General features: G+C 41.8%; 1 protein-coding gene across 3 annotated transcripts in view; it reads right to left on the reverse strand.

The window, feature by feature from the left end:
* The window catches only part of Alpk1 (alpha kinase 1), an 86,088-nt gene that overhangs the window by 14,129 nt on the left and 53,640 nt on the right, over positions 1-18,319 (reverse strand). For all 3 annotated transcript variants that reach the window (XM_042697608.1, XM_042697606.1, XM_042697607.1), the window contains exons 6-13: positions 17,707-17,766; positions 16,706-16,792; positions 14,557-14,633; positions 13,679-13,774; positions 11,977-12,081; positions 8,850-10,995; positions 6,406-6,559; positions 496-658 (exon numbers count right to left, since the gene is read on the reverse strand). In XM_042697608.1, coding sequence (XP_042553542.1) covers positions 496-658; positions 6,406-6,559; positions 8,850-10,995; positions 11,977-12,081; positions 13,679-13,774; positions 14,557-14,633; positions 16,706-16,792; positions 17,707-17,766 — 2,888 coding nt within the window. The remainder of the gene's footprint in view (positions 1-495; positions 659-6,405; positions 6,560-8,849; positions 10,996-11,976; positions 12,082-13,678; positions 13,775-14,556; positions 14,634-16,705; positions 16,793-17,706; positions 17,767-18,319) is intronic.

An 18,319-nucleotide genomic window follows, 5' to 3' on the forward strand; every position in this document is an offset into this window, starting at 1 on the left:
ATATTCAAATGTTCAACTTGGAAGATACAAAACGCATTATGGGGACATAGGGTCATAGTTCACACTCATCTGTCTAAGGAGATAGTGCTAATGAAGCTGAGGAAGGAATTCAGAAACTGAGTTATTGGGTTTTATCACAATGGTGGTGGATGCAGACAGTTTATGGATAGAAATCTAATCTAGCATATGTGTATAGGCCTGTTTAACCATTTCATTTCCTAAAAACCTCACCTGTAAAGCCAGGTGCTGGTGGCTTACATCTGTCATCCTAGCTACCCGAGAGGCTGAGATCTGAGGATAAGGATTTAAAGCCAGCCCAGGCAGAAAAGTCCATGAGATTCTTATCTCCAGTTAGCCACCAGAAAACCAGAAGTAGAACTATGGCTCAAAGTGGTAGTGCGCTACCTTGAGAGAAAAATCTAAGAGCCAGCACCCAGGTCTTGAGTTCAAGACCTGTGACTGACAAAAAAAGAAAAAGAAGAAAAGAAGCCTTACCAGTAATACTGCAGATGGGATATAGAATATTTGTGTTGGAATCTTTTGTTCATAGAGTCTCTTGTTAAATTCTGTCACATAGTGCTGTGCTGTCATCTGCCGCTCCACATCAATAAAATGGTGCCAGAGCTCCTTCTGCTCTTTGTATTCTTTCCCAACATATCTATGGATGGAGAAATCCACACAACACAATATGAAAGGGGTCTTCTTTATTATAGAGTAAAAGAGAGAAGACAAAGTTATGCAAAAATGCTTGCTGTCATTTCCCCTGCCTTATTCAAATCAATATTAGTTATTGTGACTCGCAATTCAAATAATTCTGCAAGGGGCACCTGGACCGTGCAACACACCCAATACTAACTGTCCCAGAAAGATATGGCTGATGGAGGGAGGGTGTGGCCTGGGGCAGGTGGCTCACACCTGTAATCCTAGCTATTCAGGAGGCTGAGATCTAAGAAATCAGGTTTGAAGCAGCCTAGCCAGAAATGTCCATAAGACTTTTCCAGATTCTTCCTTTCAGTAGAAAGGCTGGAGTGGAGGTGTGGCTCAAGTGGTAGAGCAGCAGCCTTGAGAGCAAAAGCCAAGTAAGAGTGTAAGGCCTTGATTTCAAGCCCCATTATAGGCACGGGCATGCACAAGCACACACACGTGTGCACACACACATACACACACAGACAAAGTGGGCACCTTATGTCTGCCACATTTTGCTGGTAAGCTACGGGCATCAGCACGGAGCACGCTTGGACTTTGAAGCCAGGTCTTTCTCATTGAAACACATCATTGAGTCAATCTGCAGTCTTCCTCCAACCCTCCTTCAAGTGATTATTTCATTCCTCCAAATTCTTATTTCCCACAAACCCCTATTATGGGCACAACATATGCTAGTTCTGAGTGGTGTGTGTGTGTGTGTGTGTGTGTGTGTGTGTGTGAGTAGTCCTCGGGCTTGAACTCAGAACCTGGGCACTGTGTCTGAGCCTTTTTGCTCAAAGCTACCACTTGAGCCACAGCTCCAACTTTTTGGAAGTTCATCGGAGGTAAGTCTCCTAGTTTTTTCTGCCAGAGCTGGCCTCAAACCACAGTCCCTGATCTCCTGAGTAGTTAGGATTACAGGCATGAGCTGCTGGGGCCTGGCCCTAATAGTTTTTAAAGAAAGCAGGAGATATACTTCAAGAGCTTATAACCCAGTTGGAGAGAGAAGATACAAGATGAAGTAAAACAATAAGTACTATAGTGAAGTTCAGACTTTCTATAAGCTGGTGTGAGTTTATGAATGATAACACATGTGATAGAATGACCTCCTAAGGTCAAAGGAAACTGGCATATGGACCTCAGTGAGAGCTAAATCACACCAGAAGTTTCTGATTCCAATATGCAGTGGGATCTAAGATGGTTAGTCTCTGAAGATCAGACAGGAAATATGACAGTGGAGTCTATAAAGGAGGAGTCTAAGTGGCATCAGAAAGCTGTGGAGGAGCGGCTGGGAAGGTGGCTCAGTGGTAGAGCGCTTGCCTCGCATGCCTGAGGCCCTAGGTTCGATTCCTCAGCACCACATAAGCAAAAAGAAAAAAGCCAGAAGTGGCACTGTGGCTCAAGTGGTAGAGCGCTAGCCTTGAGCTGAAGAGCTGAGGGACAGCGCCCAGGCCCAGAGTTCAGGCCCCACGACCGGAACCCCCCCCCCCCAAAAAAAAGAAAGCTGTGGAGGATTAAATGTCCTTAGAGTAATTCAGTACTACCATAGTTCGCTCTATGTGGAAAGTCCCTGAGACCCATAGAGGGAAAGAACCAATTCAGAACTTTGCTTTGTTGATGGAGGCCCAGAGTTGTGTAATGGTACTGATGCATTTCTTCAACATGCTGCCAGTGGAATTGAGTCTAGGTAGGGGATGACCACTGTGAACACGGGACCATTCATTCTTCCACTTGGCTCTTTGTTTTCTGAGATTGTTCTATTTTTTCTTTGGTGAAGATCGGTTACTGGTAAACTCTTGTGGTCTGTTTTTCCCTCCTTTTAAACAGCAAATGTCTTTATTTTGTCTTCTGTGAAAGACAGTTGCAAGTACATGACTTCCATTATTTCAGACTTCAGCTGTTTCTTCTCAGAAATCAGCTATATGTCTAATGGATATTTTTTGTATGCAATCTGCTTTTGTTATGCTTTATTAACTGTTTTAAGATGGTTTCTTTATCCTTCATAGTCTGGTTTGACTACTATGTACTGCACCTAAGAGTGGACTTATGATTTCCCTTCCTTCTTTTCCCTCTCCCTCCTTCCCTCCCTCCCTTCCTCCCTTCCTCCCTCCCTCCCTTCCTTCCTTCCTTCCTTCCTTCCTTCCTTCCTTCCTTCCTTCCTTCCTTCCTTCCTTCCTTCCTCCCTTCCTCCCTCCCTCCCTTCCTTCCTTCCTTCCATCATTCCTTCCTTCCTTGCTTTTTCCTTCTTTCCTTCCTTGCTTCCTGTTTGTCCTCTGTTTCGTTTCCATTCCTACTTTCCTTAGGACTCAGTGTGATTCTTGTATTTGAAGGTGTTATTTGGCAATTCTGGAAAATGACCCTAAGTTTTCTATTTAGGTAGTGCTTTTGTTCTATTTGCTCTGTTATCTTCTTCTAATCAGACACTCTATTCTCTGAGTCTCTTATTCTCAATTTATTGCTTATTTCAAACCCTCCTTGGAAGTTTCTCAGCATATCCATTTCCTAGGGAAAATGATGTATGACAAGTGATGTATGACAAGTACACAAACTTGTCTTAAACAATACAAATGGATTTTCTTACAGTTGTAGAGCTGGATGTTCATATCTATGTGTTAGTGGGTTCCATGTGTCCTCTGGGGTCACTAAGGAAGGATCTGTTCAGGCCTTTCTCCTAACTTCTAGAATTTCCTTGTTTTATGCCAGCATAACTATAATTGTCACATGATAGTCACCCTGTCTGCATGCTTTGCTCCAAATTGGTTTATATATATATATATATATATATATATATATATATATATATATATATATACCAGTTATGTATACCCTAGTAAGGTTAAGGATTCACTCTAATTTGGTATGACCTTATTTTAACCACATCTGACATGATTCTATTTCCACTTAGTATTGGGAACCTTATTGTTTGTTTGTTTTGTGTCAGTTGTGGGGCTTGAACTCGGGGCCTGGGTGCTGTCGCTGAGCTGTTTTGCTTAAGGCTAGAGCTTTGCCACTTTGAACACATAGTGCCACTTCAGGTTTTCTAATGGACATGAGTCTCATGGACTTTCCTGCCCATCTGGTTTTGAACTGTGAGCCTCAGATCTCAATTTCCTGAGTAGCTAGGTTTACAGATGTGAGCCACTGGTGCCTGGCTTGGTTTTGGGAATTTAACACATGTTAAAATTTAAACACATGGAGGGATGCTACTCCATTGTCATGCTTCATTCTACCACTTACATATGTAAATCCTGGGAAAGTTTCTTAGCATCTCTGCATCTCAGTTTCCTCATTCATAAGTGGGGACAATAATAGCACCTAACTCAAAAAGTTGAGCAAGTATTAATTACATAGTACATACATCACTTCGAACAGGGCTTGGTACCTTGCCTGTGCTCTGTCGTGTGCTACTGTTATTGTAATAATCAACTTTTAAAGAGATATGTTTACTGTTTACCAAGAGTCTACTAAAGGGGTGACTTTGATCAAGAAGTACTTAACACTTAGATGGACACAATAAATTATAATCTACTTGTTCAATCCTTTGAAGTTCAGAAAAAAAAAAACAAGACTCAATCATTTTTTTCTTCCCTTTTTTTGTCTTATATTATTTGGATTTAGGTAAAGAATAAGGTCAACAGCCAGGTGCCAGAGGCTCATGCCTGTAATCCTAGCTATCAGAAGGCTGAGATCTGAGGATCATGGTTCAAAAGCCAACCTGGGGAGGAAAGTCCATGAGACTCTTATCTCCAAAAAAACCAGAAGTGGGGCTGTGGCTCAAGTGGTAGAGTGCTAGCCCTGAGCTGAAGAACTGAGGGACAGCACTCAGGCCTAGAGTTCAAGCCCCATGACTGACAAAAAAAGAAAAAAAAAAAGAATAAAGTCAACTTCAAAAGTTTCAGTAAGCTGGGTGCTGGTGGCTAATGCCTGTAATACTAGCAATTCAGGCAGCTGAGATCTGAGGATTACAGTTTGAAGCCAGCCTAGGCAGGAAAGTCTGTGAGACTCTTATCTCCAATTAACTACTCAGGAAGAGCTGGAAGTGGTGCTGCAGCTCAAGTGGTAGAGCGCTAGTCTCAAGTACAAAAAGGCTCAGGGACAGTGCTCAGGCTTTAAGTTCTAGGCCCCCCTCCCCCCAAAAAAAGTTTCAGTGAATAAGTCATTTCTTTATTTATTTTTGACTTATAAGTCTTCAAAATTTATAAATAGTACAAAACTAGGCCTCACTCAGGTGGCCAAAAGCTGAGGATTGTAACTGGAAGCCAAAGAGGCAGGAAAGTCTTTTATTTCCAGTTACCCAACAAAAATCTGGAAGTGGAGCTGTTGCAAAAGTGGTAGAACATCAATTTTGAATGATAAAGCTAAGGGACAGAGCATAGGCCCTGAGTGCAAGCCTCAGTGCTGGCACAAGAAAACAACAACAACAACAAGCCAAACAAACAGAAATAAATGAAAACAACAAGGGCTGGGAAGGTGGCTCAGTGGTAGAGCGCTTGCCTTGCATGCATGAGGCCCTGGGTTCGATTCCTCAGCACCACATAAGCAGAAAAAGCTGGAAGTGGCGCTGTGGCTCAAGTGGTAGAGCGCTAGCCTTGAGCTGAAGAGCTGAGGGACAGCGCCCAGGCCCAGAGTTCAGGCCCCACGTCCAGCCAAAAAAAAAAAAAAAAAAAAGAAATAAATGAAAACAACAACAATAAAAGCTAGGGCTCAATCCCAAGGACGGTATCACTAATATTCAGGTGAGTTGTTATTTAACAATTTTAACCAGCCAAGCTCACGCCTGTAATCCTATCTACTCAGGAGGCTGAGATCTGAGAATAGCAGTTCAAAGCCAGCCCTGGTAAGGAAACTCTGTGAGACTCTTATCTCCAATTAACCACCAGAAAACCAGAAATAGTGCTGTGGCTCAAGTGGTAGAGCACTTGCCTTGAGCTGAAGAGCTGAGGGACAGCGCCCAGGCCCAGAATTCATGACTCATGAACCGACCAAGACAAAAAAAATTAACCAAGAATGATGGCAAAGCAGACAGGCACTTGTCTCTGGAGAGTGAGATGTTCAACAACCTTTCTGTCAAGGATGTAGCCACTGCTGAGTATATCTGAGTGGCTTTTGGTCACTCCCTTTGTGTGTAACTTTTGTCTACTGCTGCTCCCTCATGCTGCCTATCTCTACACTTATGTGAATAGTGACAAACATAGCTGAACTCACTTCATTCATGACCTCCACATATTTTTCTGACTTTTTTCTTATCTTACAGGTGATGTTCAAAATGTTTCCCACATTGAAGGCAAGTGGCTCATGCTAACTACCCAAGAGTCTGAGATCTAGGATCATGGTTCAAAGCCAGCCTGGATTAAATAAAACCATGAAATTTCATCTCCAAAATAACCAACCAAATGCAGGGGTGAGGCATGTCTCTATCAGTAAAGCATCAGATGAGCAAGCAAACTTTGTGAGCACAAAGTCTTTGAGTTCAAACTCTAGTACTGGCAGATTGAAAGCTGAAATCGTGTACGACCCAAAACATGCAGCAGCGTGGCTGACAGAACAGGGTCTTCAAGGCATGATCACTATCATTAATTAATAATACAGATGAAAAGAGTTTGTATTCGGACCTTTTTGTTTTTAAAGCATTTTCAGCATTTTTCAGAACTTCCTGTGTGGTTACTTAGCTGTGGGAAAGCTTAGCCCATTTTCCACTGGTGACGTAAATGTTTACAATACCTCCCCAGAGTTTCTTCCTGATGAAGATAATGAACCCAAAAAGCATTTCTCTGTTTGCCTTTCTTCTTCACATTCAGATAGTCACCCAAATACACAGCAGTTTCTTGGGCTGTCCACAATTCAGACTTTTTCGAATATTTTAATAAAAGAGCATCTGAAAATAAAAAAGAAAGATGTCAGATTATGAATAATACTCATAAATTTCTTATGATCTGGGAACCTCGCATTGTTCCGTCAGATCAGAGGGAAACAAATAATTTACCTAATAGACCCCTGACAACATCAGAGATCCTAAGTTACATAGTGAAGCATCTCCCTATAGCTGCTGTACAAAGATGTGAATTCAATTGAAAAAGAAAAAGAGGAGATAGGAAGGAGTGTCTCCATGCTAAAGGAAAGAAGATCATTAAGCAGAAGAACATTTTTTCTAGGGGAAGACCTACATGAACTTTTTTTGGGGGAGTTATACTTCATTATTATTATAAAGGTTTACAGTTACATAACTCAGGTAATGTACCAAAAGGGACATTAATAAAGGGATGTAATTTGGTGCCCAAGTGAAAATTCAGTGAACAAAGACCTCTGGTGTCTGGATTGTGATAGTGAAGGGAAGAATGGGAGACTCAGGAGACAAAATACTTAAAAGACCACCCGCAAGTGTGAGAAGGAAATAGTTGGGTTGGGGAGACAGTGAACAGGATTGAGTGATCAGAAGAAGCTGAGATGGAAATGGAAGGTGAACCGCTTGTCCCCTCCACACTCAGGGAGGGTGGCAAATACAGAGAAAAGACAAGAAAGAGTTCTTTTTTCCACTTGTTCTATTCCCATAACTTCTGGAATTGGTTCCCTCTACTGCGCTTCTCATCCATACATTGACAAACACTAACAGTATATATCAATAGAGCAATTACCTAACTATAAGAAATATGATTTTAAAATTGTAGCACCTTACAGTAGTAGGGGAATGCTACTACTAGGGAATATTAGTTTTCATAGTGGTGACCTGATCTTGTGTTTTGATCTGACGTCAAGGCCATGAGCAAATCGCTGGAGTACTTTGAAGCAGAAGTTTTCAACATTGGATCAGCAAGGATGAGCTCCTAAAATAACTGATGTTGGCATTACTGATCCAGGTCTATTGGATGTGTTCTCTGGGATGAAAGATCTCCAAGGAATTCTCACTTGGTGCTAAAAGTAAGAATTAATACTTAGAGCTGGGAGGTGGTGGCTCACACCGGTAATCCTAGCTACACAGGAGCTGAGATCTAAGAATTGAGATTTGAAGCCAACCCAGTCAGGAAAATCCATGAGACTCTTATCTCCAATTAACCAGCAAAAATCTAGATTGAAACTGGATTCAAGTGGTAGAGCACCAGCCTTGAGCAGAAAATCTCCGGGATAGCACCTAGGCCCTGAGTTCAAGCCCCAGTACCAGCACACACACACACACACACACACACACACACACACACACACACAGAATTACTATTTAGTATCCATTGCTTAGTAATCCATGTAGTTAATTTTTTCTGAGACACACTTTTGAACAATTTTCTTATTTGAATAATTCTGTTACATATGATTCTCTGGGCTTAAAAGAATAACTTGTCCTTCTCCAGCTTCTTCACCACTGAGCTACTGGCTTCAGCCTCCTGATTTTGGTAGAAGTCACAACTGATTGCAACTATAAGAATGCTGTGTTCAGAACATTTGGGTCTTCTCAAAATTTACATGTTGAAATCCTAACCTAAAAGGTAATGGTATTGGGAGGGAGGGCTCTCTGGGAGAGACAAATGCATCATGAGGAAGTCCCCAGCCCCTCCCACCTTGGGAAGATACACAGAAAAGTCTCTATCTATGCACCAGAAGTGGACCCTTACCAGACACTCAAACTTTTTGTCTCTTAGCATTAGACTTCCTAGCATTCTTAGAATTTGTGAGAAACAAATTCCACACATTTATAATCCACCCAGTTAATGATATTTTGCTATAGCATGCCAAACAAACTAAGGCAAGATGTAGCCTGATAGATTCATGGGTTGGCAAGAAATTGCTTAGGGTGGACAAGTATGAAAATCTCTGCCACAGGATGCTATCCTCCTAGAATGAGGGCTGGCGGAGGGGGGGGGGGGGGAAGGGAGAGTGCAAAACAAGTTGGTTAGTTTTGTTCAAATCCCCTGAGATTCCCAGCTCCCTTTCTGTCTAATGTGACCGTATAGAAAACTTCCAATATCTTATGGTGGCCTGAGCCAATCTTTATTCTTGGCAATCATTAGGATCCTTTACACAAAAAGTGGAGGGGGCAGGTAACCTACACTTTTCACTATGTGCTCACAGATAATAGTGTTACTTTCATGAGCTTTAAGTGAGCTATACAAGCTCTTCAGAAGCCCCCAAACATAGATGCTCCATGAAGCCGTGCCACCCAAAAACATGGTACTTACTGTGTGCCCGCTGGAGTTGGCAGGGCTTAAAAACTCCTGTATCCTCCAGTCTCCACAGTAGCCAATCCTGTCTTACTCCTGCCAGCAGTTTTTCAAAGTCATCAGATTGCAGGGTTCGAGCCTCCAGGGTCTCTTCCTTGGTGATTCCTGGCACTGAAACAGAAGAACTTCTACTGGACTTTAGAAAGGACCATGAGTTGTCCCCTTCTGAAGAACCACTGGAAAACGCAGGTGATTTCAGCCACCAGAAAGGGGCTGAGCTGGAGTTCTGGCTGCAGTTGAGCGGGATTACAGCTTCTTTCCCTTCCTCCGTGGTGGTGCAGTCCTCACTGATGCCAGGGAAGGAAGCGTTCCCACTTAGACAGGATTTGAGGGTGTCAGGTCTTGGAGCAGAGAATTGCCTCATCATGAATGGTCTACAAAGTCCATGTTCACCAATGGAGCAGACACCTGTGCTGGCAAGCAGCTGACCCTCCTCATCCTCTGTTGTGGCATCAGGGTCAATTTTCTGATCTTCAACTGAGCCACCATTCTTTCCTGAGTCAAGATTCTGAGCAGGGCAATGAGGACTGAAGGAGCCAGACACCAACCTGCATTGGTTGCCCTGAGCACTGCCCATGACTGCTCGGAAGCCTAAGGACCCATCTTCTGTACATTCAGCTCTTTCTTCTTCCGGGTCAATCCAGGACGGATTCTCTGTAAATAGAGAGCCTTTGAATCTTGCAGTGAGTTCTTTTCCCTTCTCTTCCCTGTGCCAGTTTCTGAAGTCACCATTTGGCTTTGGAAAAACATCAATTTTTTCAAAAGCTTCTTCTTCTTCTTGGACAGATGGGTATCTGGTCAGGTACTTGCACCTGCCATTACCAAGTGAAAGGCAAGAAACGGAAGTGCTTGAAGGTCTGCAGTGAGCTGAAGAACTTCCAGGTCCTTCAGGTCTGACTTCCGGGATACTGTTTTGTCCTGCTTCTAATAATCCAGGGCTAGAGGCCAGACAAGTGTTTGTGGTGTTGCAAGTGTTTGTTGTTGTTGTCAGGGGCATCGGTGTGTGTAGCTGACTCTGAGAAGCCTCTAAATGGTCAACTTTGGTTACCTGGAGAGAGAGATCAGGAGATTGTGGAGACAATAAGTGCATAGGTTTTCTGTCCTTGCCATTCTCCAGCTCCTCAGACAATGCAGTAGAACACTGAGTATCAACAAGATGGTCCTCTTTGCTGCATTCTTGTCTCACGGACTTATCTTCCACTTGGTAATTTACTTCCTCCCAGCTCGTAGAAGAACTAAGCCCGGAGAACTTGCTCCAAGAACTGGAGCTCTGGCTGTCACTCTGGGACTTGTTCAAAACATCTCTCCTCCCATTGCTCCGGTCAGGCGGCTCAGTCTCAGTCTCCATCCCTTGATCCAGGGAGACTCGGAATGCATCAGAATGGGTCCAGTTTCTCCTTTCTGCCCTTCTGAGCCTCTCCCGACCTTCCTCAGCCATTATGGAGGAGTTCATTCCCCTGCTTTCTTGAGAGCATGGGTTGTCTTGTGTCATACTCATTGTATCCATGGATTTTGTTTCTGTTTTTAGAGCAGTGACACAGACTCCTGTTTTTGTGCCTTTCTGTTGGTCTTTCTTGCTTCCACAGCTGCTTTCAAAAACCTCACACACTGAAATATGGTGCTGTGAATAGGCCTCGAGGATTTTTTGGAAATCCACTTGCCCATGCAAGATCGGTTTATCCAATCTACTCTTGAAACTCTCTGGAACATAAGATCTGTCATCTAAATTTGAGAAACTTTGGACATGGAAAAGATCCTTCACCTGGCTGATAGCAGTCATGATTTCCCAAGAGAGGGCTTCTCTGTCCTGACTTCTGGAGGAAGTGCCAAAGAAATACAACTTCCCCATGGCTGTGAGGCAGAGTTCATTCGCAGCACACACGGCCACCGTCTCTCCGTGCAGTCTTCGGTGCACTATGGTGAGACCCAAGGCGGCTTTGATGAAGCTGTGAAGCTCTTGTTTGCCAGTCACTGGCTCATCATGTTTCTTGCTCAGGAGGCCAATCTCAAAGGCCTCTTTGGCTGCACACAGATACGCATTTTTCATGCCTGCAGGGCAGTCACTAGAACTAGCGAATGACAACAAGCACGTGCCACGGATGTTCTAAAGAAAATACCAAATGCAAAATGAGATGTTGAATGGGAAACTGGAAGTGAACCAGGACAAACTTTCCATTGCTAGAGGACAATCCTTAGAAATATTTTAGGAAATGAAACAGCCCACAAATAGTCTAAGGAAGATGAGCAAACACCGAGACCTGTTGAAGAATAGAAAGAATGGCCTGGAATGTAAGTACTTAGTTAATACGAATGGGTAAGAAATTAGCTTTAGCTACCATCTAGCTTATGATGTGTGTGTGTGTGTGTGTGTGTGTGTGCATGCACCAGTCTTGAACTTGAACTCAGGAACTGGACATTGTCCCTGAGCATTTTTGCTCATGGCTAACAGCATTCTACCACTTGAGTCACAGCTGTAATTCTGGATCTTTGGTGGTTAATTGGATACAAGAGTCTCATGGACTCTCCTGCCCAGGCTGGCTTTGAGTCATGATCTTTAGATCCCAGTCTCCTGAGAAGCTAGGATTACAGGTGTGAGCCATCATTGACTGACTCCTGATGTTTTTTGATTAAAGATGGTGGATTTGTGGGCATTACTGAGGTTTGCGCGTGCATATTTTTGATCCTAGGTTGGTTGACTTTGTAGACATAGAACCTCTGGATGTGGAAGGCTAATGGTATTTCAAAATAAAAGAGTTCTCAGTGTACCAGTCTCAGAGATTTGCTGTTAATAGATCTAGGGTAGAGTCTAGGAATGTGTATTTTGAAAAGGCTCTTTGGGCTATTATCTGTGTTGCCAGGCTTGAGAACCATTGTTCTAGAACAAGCAACATTATACACTTGGGCTGAATTAGCTACCAAAAAGACATGGCCATTCTGACTGTCTGCTCTTTTCTCCAGGTTGAGTCTTAGCACAATCGCCAACCATGAGGTCCAAATCTCCTTTAGAGTGACACCTTTCCCTCCCCCTGGCTGCCTGCTAGAGTTCCCAGGGGCTGGGGCCCCAGGAGAGCCGCAGTCTATTTACCACAGCTGTGAGCACGAACAGAGGTGTGTAGGCGCTGAAGGCAGCTGCTAGCTTGCAGGCTTCTGCAGCCGACAGCAATTGGTGATCAAACTCCTTGAGCAAGCCCTGCGAGACACAGAAGAAAGGAATCAGCAATTATTACTTATCAATGAACAAAATCGTGTGATGAAATGTCTTTGTTTACTTGTCAAGATTCTGAAGGATTCCTTACTCCTCACTGGAAACCTGTCAGAAAACACTAAGCAAGACTAAGTGGGTCTTGATTAAAAACTCCAGAACACTGACTATTCTTTCTCCCAGCATCTCCCTCCCACCTGCATCCTCCATCTACATTCTAAAGAGGGCTACTATGTGCAAAGTAAGCCAGACAGGCTTCTGGCTTCTCTGAAAAATGTGGTACTCTTGGTTCTCACGACATTTTGCAACGCCAATCAACTATTTCAGTGTTATTCTTGAGGATTCGTTCATTTAGTCAGTATCTCCATGGGACAGGCACTGTTGTAGACTCTGAGATCAGGAGATGGACAGTGAGCTTACTATGTTGACAGAGAGAGACTGTTACTCACAAAGTAAGTAAAATAGATAGTATCAAGTGGTGGTAAGTGTTCTGGGGGAAAATAAAGTGGAAAAGGGATTCAAGAGGTACTGGAAATTTGTGACTGATTAATTAATATTAATGTGGTACCAGGGCTCCAGTCAGAAGCTTGCTTGGCTTATAAGCCCTCCCAACTGGCATTCTACCATTTGAGCCCTACCTCCAGTCTAATGTGTTCTTGACTTTTCTGCCTGGGATGGCTTCGAACTGTCATCCTCCAGGTCTCAACCTCCTGAGTAGATAGGACTCAGGTGTGAATCACTAGTGTCTAACTTAAAAATCTCTAATTCTGAACCATCATCAGTAACAAGTTCACTGAACAAAGGACATAACTTTTTTGTTTTCATTTGAGAATAGAAATAGTAACTCCATGAGATTCATATGACTAAGAGCAAGGTGTGCTTGTTACACTAATGTGGAGTAGGTTACTACTTTTGGGTATTTAATAAAGGGGCAGTAGATATGATATGAAAAGAATCTCAGTTTCAATGCTGCCTGGACAGAGTTCAATGTTATTGTCAATGCTCCAGGTTCTGCTTTGAGATTTTTCTCCTACTAGCTGGGAAAACTAGAGGTTTGTTAGTTTTCTAGACCATGGATGACATTTTTTGTAAGGTAGGAATGATACATTCTGTTCTATCTTATAAGGTATGTGTGGATAGCCACATGGTTTTTGAGCAGTAGGATAATAAATAAATACTCATAGTCATTACTATTAAGGGTAAGAATATTGGAATAAATGACTGATGCATGATTTGAATAGATGGTAAAGGGTTTCAAAATTCCTCTATCATCAAGATGGCCCAAGTTTGGATGCTGAATTTTGCGATCATTTGAAAAGAAATAAACGGAGCTCAAAATCACTTTGATGATATTCATTCATTCACTAGGACTTTTTCAAGTGTCCGCTGTGTGACTGATTTTCTACTAGGTGCTAGATAGGTTTAGTTACATTATTCTAGGCGAGCTTATGTGTTCCCTACCCCCACTCTCCTGGGAAAGTAATTGACTAACCAGCACCAAAAGTAATGTTGACAGTTGTATAAAGGAACAGTACGAATTGCTTTGTCACCATTATGAACCATATATTTGACAAACAATGACTACCAGGTTAATCCGTGGATTGTTTTTAAACCTTTCATAATCATTCTTGCTCATGGAAACAAAGATGTCTGCCAAGATACCAAGGGATGTGGAGATGCCCTGTAAGGGAAAACAAACGGATCAGACTAGAATTCAGAGTTGACTATTGCTCTTATTTATGGCCGAAAGGCAATGATTAACCTTCCACCTGAACCACTTGCCTATTACCCTATTATTGCTATGATCTGGAAAATGCTTTAGAACTGATGTCACTGGCTTATGGACCAACTGGAAACAATGATATTTCTTAGTTGGGTTTCATTAAGTCTACACTAACTGGTCCATACTGCTAAGGATGAATAATGGGCCTAAGAAAGAAAGCTCATATTCCATTCAATCCATGTTGTAGACAGAACACTGCTGACACAGCTCTAAGAAGTGGAATAAATATCCTGCAGCTTCAGACAATGAGGAGAATATTCCCATAAAATTACAGAGAATGAAAATGCCCAGTCGGAAAGCCAAGGTTTGCCTTTTGATTTCTTAAAGATGCTACATCAACTATTAACTTAAGAAGAACAATTGTCCATATACAGCATCATGCTCAACCCAACTTTGCTCTAGAATTAGGGGAAGGCTAAATATATGATAAGGAAAATAGTGAATGAAGCAGAAGAGGCAAATACATGATTATAGAAACACTGGGTATATGACGAGTGTAACTGTGAGTCAGGAAGAATGAGACAAAAGGAAGTTAATGTATTTTCCTGGTCCTATGTTCATGAAGTAAATAAAAATAGGAACATGAAATTGATAAATGGTCAACTTAACTGTTTTATTAGGAGATAATCACCTAAGGATAAATGTGGGAAAGTAGAAAAAAGACACACTAGACATACAACCTTTTTATCTGGCTGAGGAAGAGTCAAGTATCCTGCGATTGAGGCCCATATTAACTCTGCCGCTTCATACCACATGCCTAAAATCAATCAAACAAAACACAATATGGGACAGAGAGAAAGCAGCTAATGTCTATAACGTCTGTGTTAGAAAATAATCTTGCTGGTGGCTCAGATCTGTGATCCATGCCACACAATGAGGCTGTGATCTGAGGATTCAAGTTCAAAGCCAGTCCAAGGCAGATAAATCGAAGACGCTTATCTCTAATTAACTAGCTAAAATCTGGAAGTGGAGCTGTGATAGACCTCCTGAGTTCAAGCCCCCAGTATCATCACACACAAGAGGGAAGAAAGAGAATGAAAAGAAAAAATAGAAAAGAAACAGAAAAAGCTGGGCACTAGTGGCTCATGCTTGTAATCCTAGCTACTCAGGAGACTGAGATCTGAGGATCCTGGACAAAGCCAGCCCGGGCAGGAAAGTCCATTAGACTCTTATCTCCAATAAATCACCAGAAAACTGAAAGTGTTGCTGTGGCTCAAATGGTAGAGCACTCACTTTGAGCTTAAGAATTCAGGGACAGTGCCCAGGCCCTGAATTCAAGCCCCAAGACTGACAAAAAAACAAAAACAAAAGGTTTATTGCATCTTGTTAAGAAAACTCAGGGCTGACTGGAGGAAAACTAGGAGGTGGACACAGAACTAGAGGGAATCAGGGAATAACATACAACAGCTGGATCCATCAGCTGCACTGGACATTGATCAAAATGAACTAAGCAACTCAATGGCAGCGATGGAAGGGAGGGAACAAGTGGGAAAGAGGGAACAGCTGACGCTATGCAAAACAAAAGAAATGTACATATCACCCAATGTGGAAGAAATTTAACGGTATTGTCAAAGCTCATAGAGCTCATAAACTTTATAGACCACGATAGATAATTTGCCCCATGAAAGTTAGAATGTGTTTGTGACTTTAACCAAGCATCACTATCCCACAATACTGTGAAATTTGGGAAATTATGTAATCACTTAATCACAATAAAGAATTTGAAAAAAAAAAAGAAAACTCAGGGCTGGATTACATTGACACAATTTGTTTTTTCAGTTGTTTCAATACTGATAATTTTTTTCCATTTCACTGGTGAATAGTTAAGAATTATTCTAAAATTTGCATATAATATACTATCATAGTATATATAGTTATTTTCATGTTTTAGAAGACATCTCTTAAAAATTTCAATTCTGTTAGTTTGCATAATTATGGCTTGTAAATTTTGCTTGAAAAATTTGTGACTACCCTAAGGAGTGAACAAGTGAGAGGTTTTTTTCTGTTTTTTTTTTTTGGGTCCGGTCGTGGGGCCTGAACTCTGGGCCTGGGTGCTGTCCCTCAGCTCTTCAGCTCAAGGCTAGTGCTCTACCACTTGAGCCACAGCGCCACTTCTGGCTTTTTTCTTTTTGCTTATGTGGTGCTGAGGAATCGAACCCAGGGCCTCAGGCATGCAAGGCAAGCGCTCTACCACTGAGCCACCTTCCCAGGCCTAGGTTTTGATGAGTTTAGAAGCAAGTGCTACTAGCAGCTAGAGGCATGCATCAAGATGAAAACTCAAACCTCATTATCATTATCACAAAAACTAGAGAAAGAGAAGCAGTTAATATATATTCATATACATTATATATTAAATAAATATTCTATATTATATATAACATGTATATATAATATAATGTCTATATAATTCAACTTCTTGCAAAGCTGAGTCAGAGGTTAAGAATAATACTGAGGGACCTGAGGTTAACTGTTACAATAAACAACAGTAAATTTCTCTAATGAAGCTAGAGAGAATTTTTAAATTGTATTAATATCTATCTATCTATCTATCTATCATTAATTTCTTAATTATTAGTATGGCCTTGCTGTGGCTGCTCCCTCTCATCTTGAACTTCTGGACCCAGAGGGTCCAGTCTCCCAACTAGCAGAATAAGCACCACATCCAGCTCCGCTCCTAGAATCCTAAATGTTATTCTCTCTCCAGTGAGGAAACTAAAAGAAGTGAGTATCAACAATTTAACCAGATGCAGTAAGAAAATTCCGTAGTGAAGTCTTGGAGCCAGACTCTGTAAGTGCACCGTTACTGGAGGGGAGGGTTGGAGTGAGTACCTAGCTTTTGCAGAATTTGCCCTCTGATTTGTATGCAGACGGACTGAACCAGGATCTTGTCACTTTCTTTTCTGTACTGCCAGGTACCTAAAAGAAAAAAAAGGCAGGGTGGGGGTGGTGGGGTGTGGGGGTAGGGTGAAGATGCCTGGAGTTACTAAGGAAATAATCTGGTAAACCAAACCATATATACATATATATATGTATATGTATATACATACATATATCCATATATATGTATATAATATCATAAATCACATATGTGTACATATATATGTACATATATATGATATTAGTAATTATTACGATCCTTTCTTTTCCCTCCCAATACTGAGTTTGATCTCAGGATCAAACTCACATCACTTGCTTGCTCATGGGTGGTGATCTACTACTTGAGCTACACTTCCAGCCCTAGATTTTTGCTAGTTATTTTGGAGATGAAGTCTTAGAAACTTTTCTGCTCAGCCTGGCCTTGACCCATGATCCTCTATATCATGGTTCTGAGTAACTAGAATTACAGACTCAAGCCTTGTATTTGGAATCAGAGAAACAGAAACACAGATGTTTGACCAAAAGTCACCTAACTCATCAGTACAAAGCCAGTTCTACGTAGTTCTGTGAACATCTAGTGTAGAATAAGGATTAGGTCATTATGCTGTGATTAAATTAGAAAGGAGCCGGCTGCTGGTGGCTCACGCCTGTAATCCTAGCTACTCAGGAGGCTGAGATCTGAGGATGGTGGTTCAAAGCCAGCCTGGGTAGGAAAGTCCATGAGACTCTTATCTTCAATTAATCACCAGAAAACCAGAAGTAGATCTGTGGCTTAAAGTGGTAGATTGCTAGCCTTGAGCAAAAGAGTTCAGGGACAGTACCCAGGCCCCGAGTTCAAGCCCCATGACTGACAAGAAATAATATATATATGTATATATATATATATGCACACACACATATATTAGAATCTGATAGGACTGGGGATAAATCACTGTGAGGATTGATGTTCTCACCTGTTGCCCCATTGTTGCTTATGAGACTGCTGAGGATATATTCTGCTTTTAAAAGTTTTCCTGAAAAACAGAGGTCAATTAAGAAACAAAGGACTTCCACTCATCTGGTCGAATCACTACTAAATAACCCCATGGTGCTGATCACTGTATGGTATATATGTGAACACCAGAGGGGAACCAGGAAGACGATATAGAACTAGAGGGAATCAGGGAAAAACACACAACAGCGGGACCCATCAGCTGCACTGGACATTGACCAAAATGAACTAAGCAACTCAATGGCAGCGATGGGAGGGAGGGAGCAAGTGGGAAAGAGGGAACAGCTGATGCTATGCAAAACAAAAGAAATGTACATCTCACCCGATGTGGGAGAAATAACTGTATTGCAAAGCTCATAGAACTCATAAATGTTATAGAACGTGATAGACAATTTGCTCCAGGAAAGTTAGAATGTGTTTGTGACTTTAACTGAGCATCATGATCCCACAATACTGTGAAATTTGGGAAATTATGTAATCACTTAATCACAATAAAAAATTTGAAAAAAAAACAAGAGATCAAATGCCATGCAATCATTTCTGAACATGCATTTTTCATATTTATTTACTTACTT

The sequence above is a fragment of the Dipodomys spectabilis genome, unplaced genomic scaffold, assembly GCF_019054845.1.
Source record: "Dipodomys spectabilis isolate Male_0828 unplaced genomic scaffold, ASM1905484v1 ptg000225l, whole genome shotgun sequence".
Taxonomy (NCBI): Eukaryota; Metazoa; Chordata; class Mammalia; order Rodentia; family Heteromyidae; genus Dipodomys; species Dipodomys spectabilis.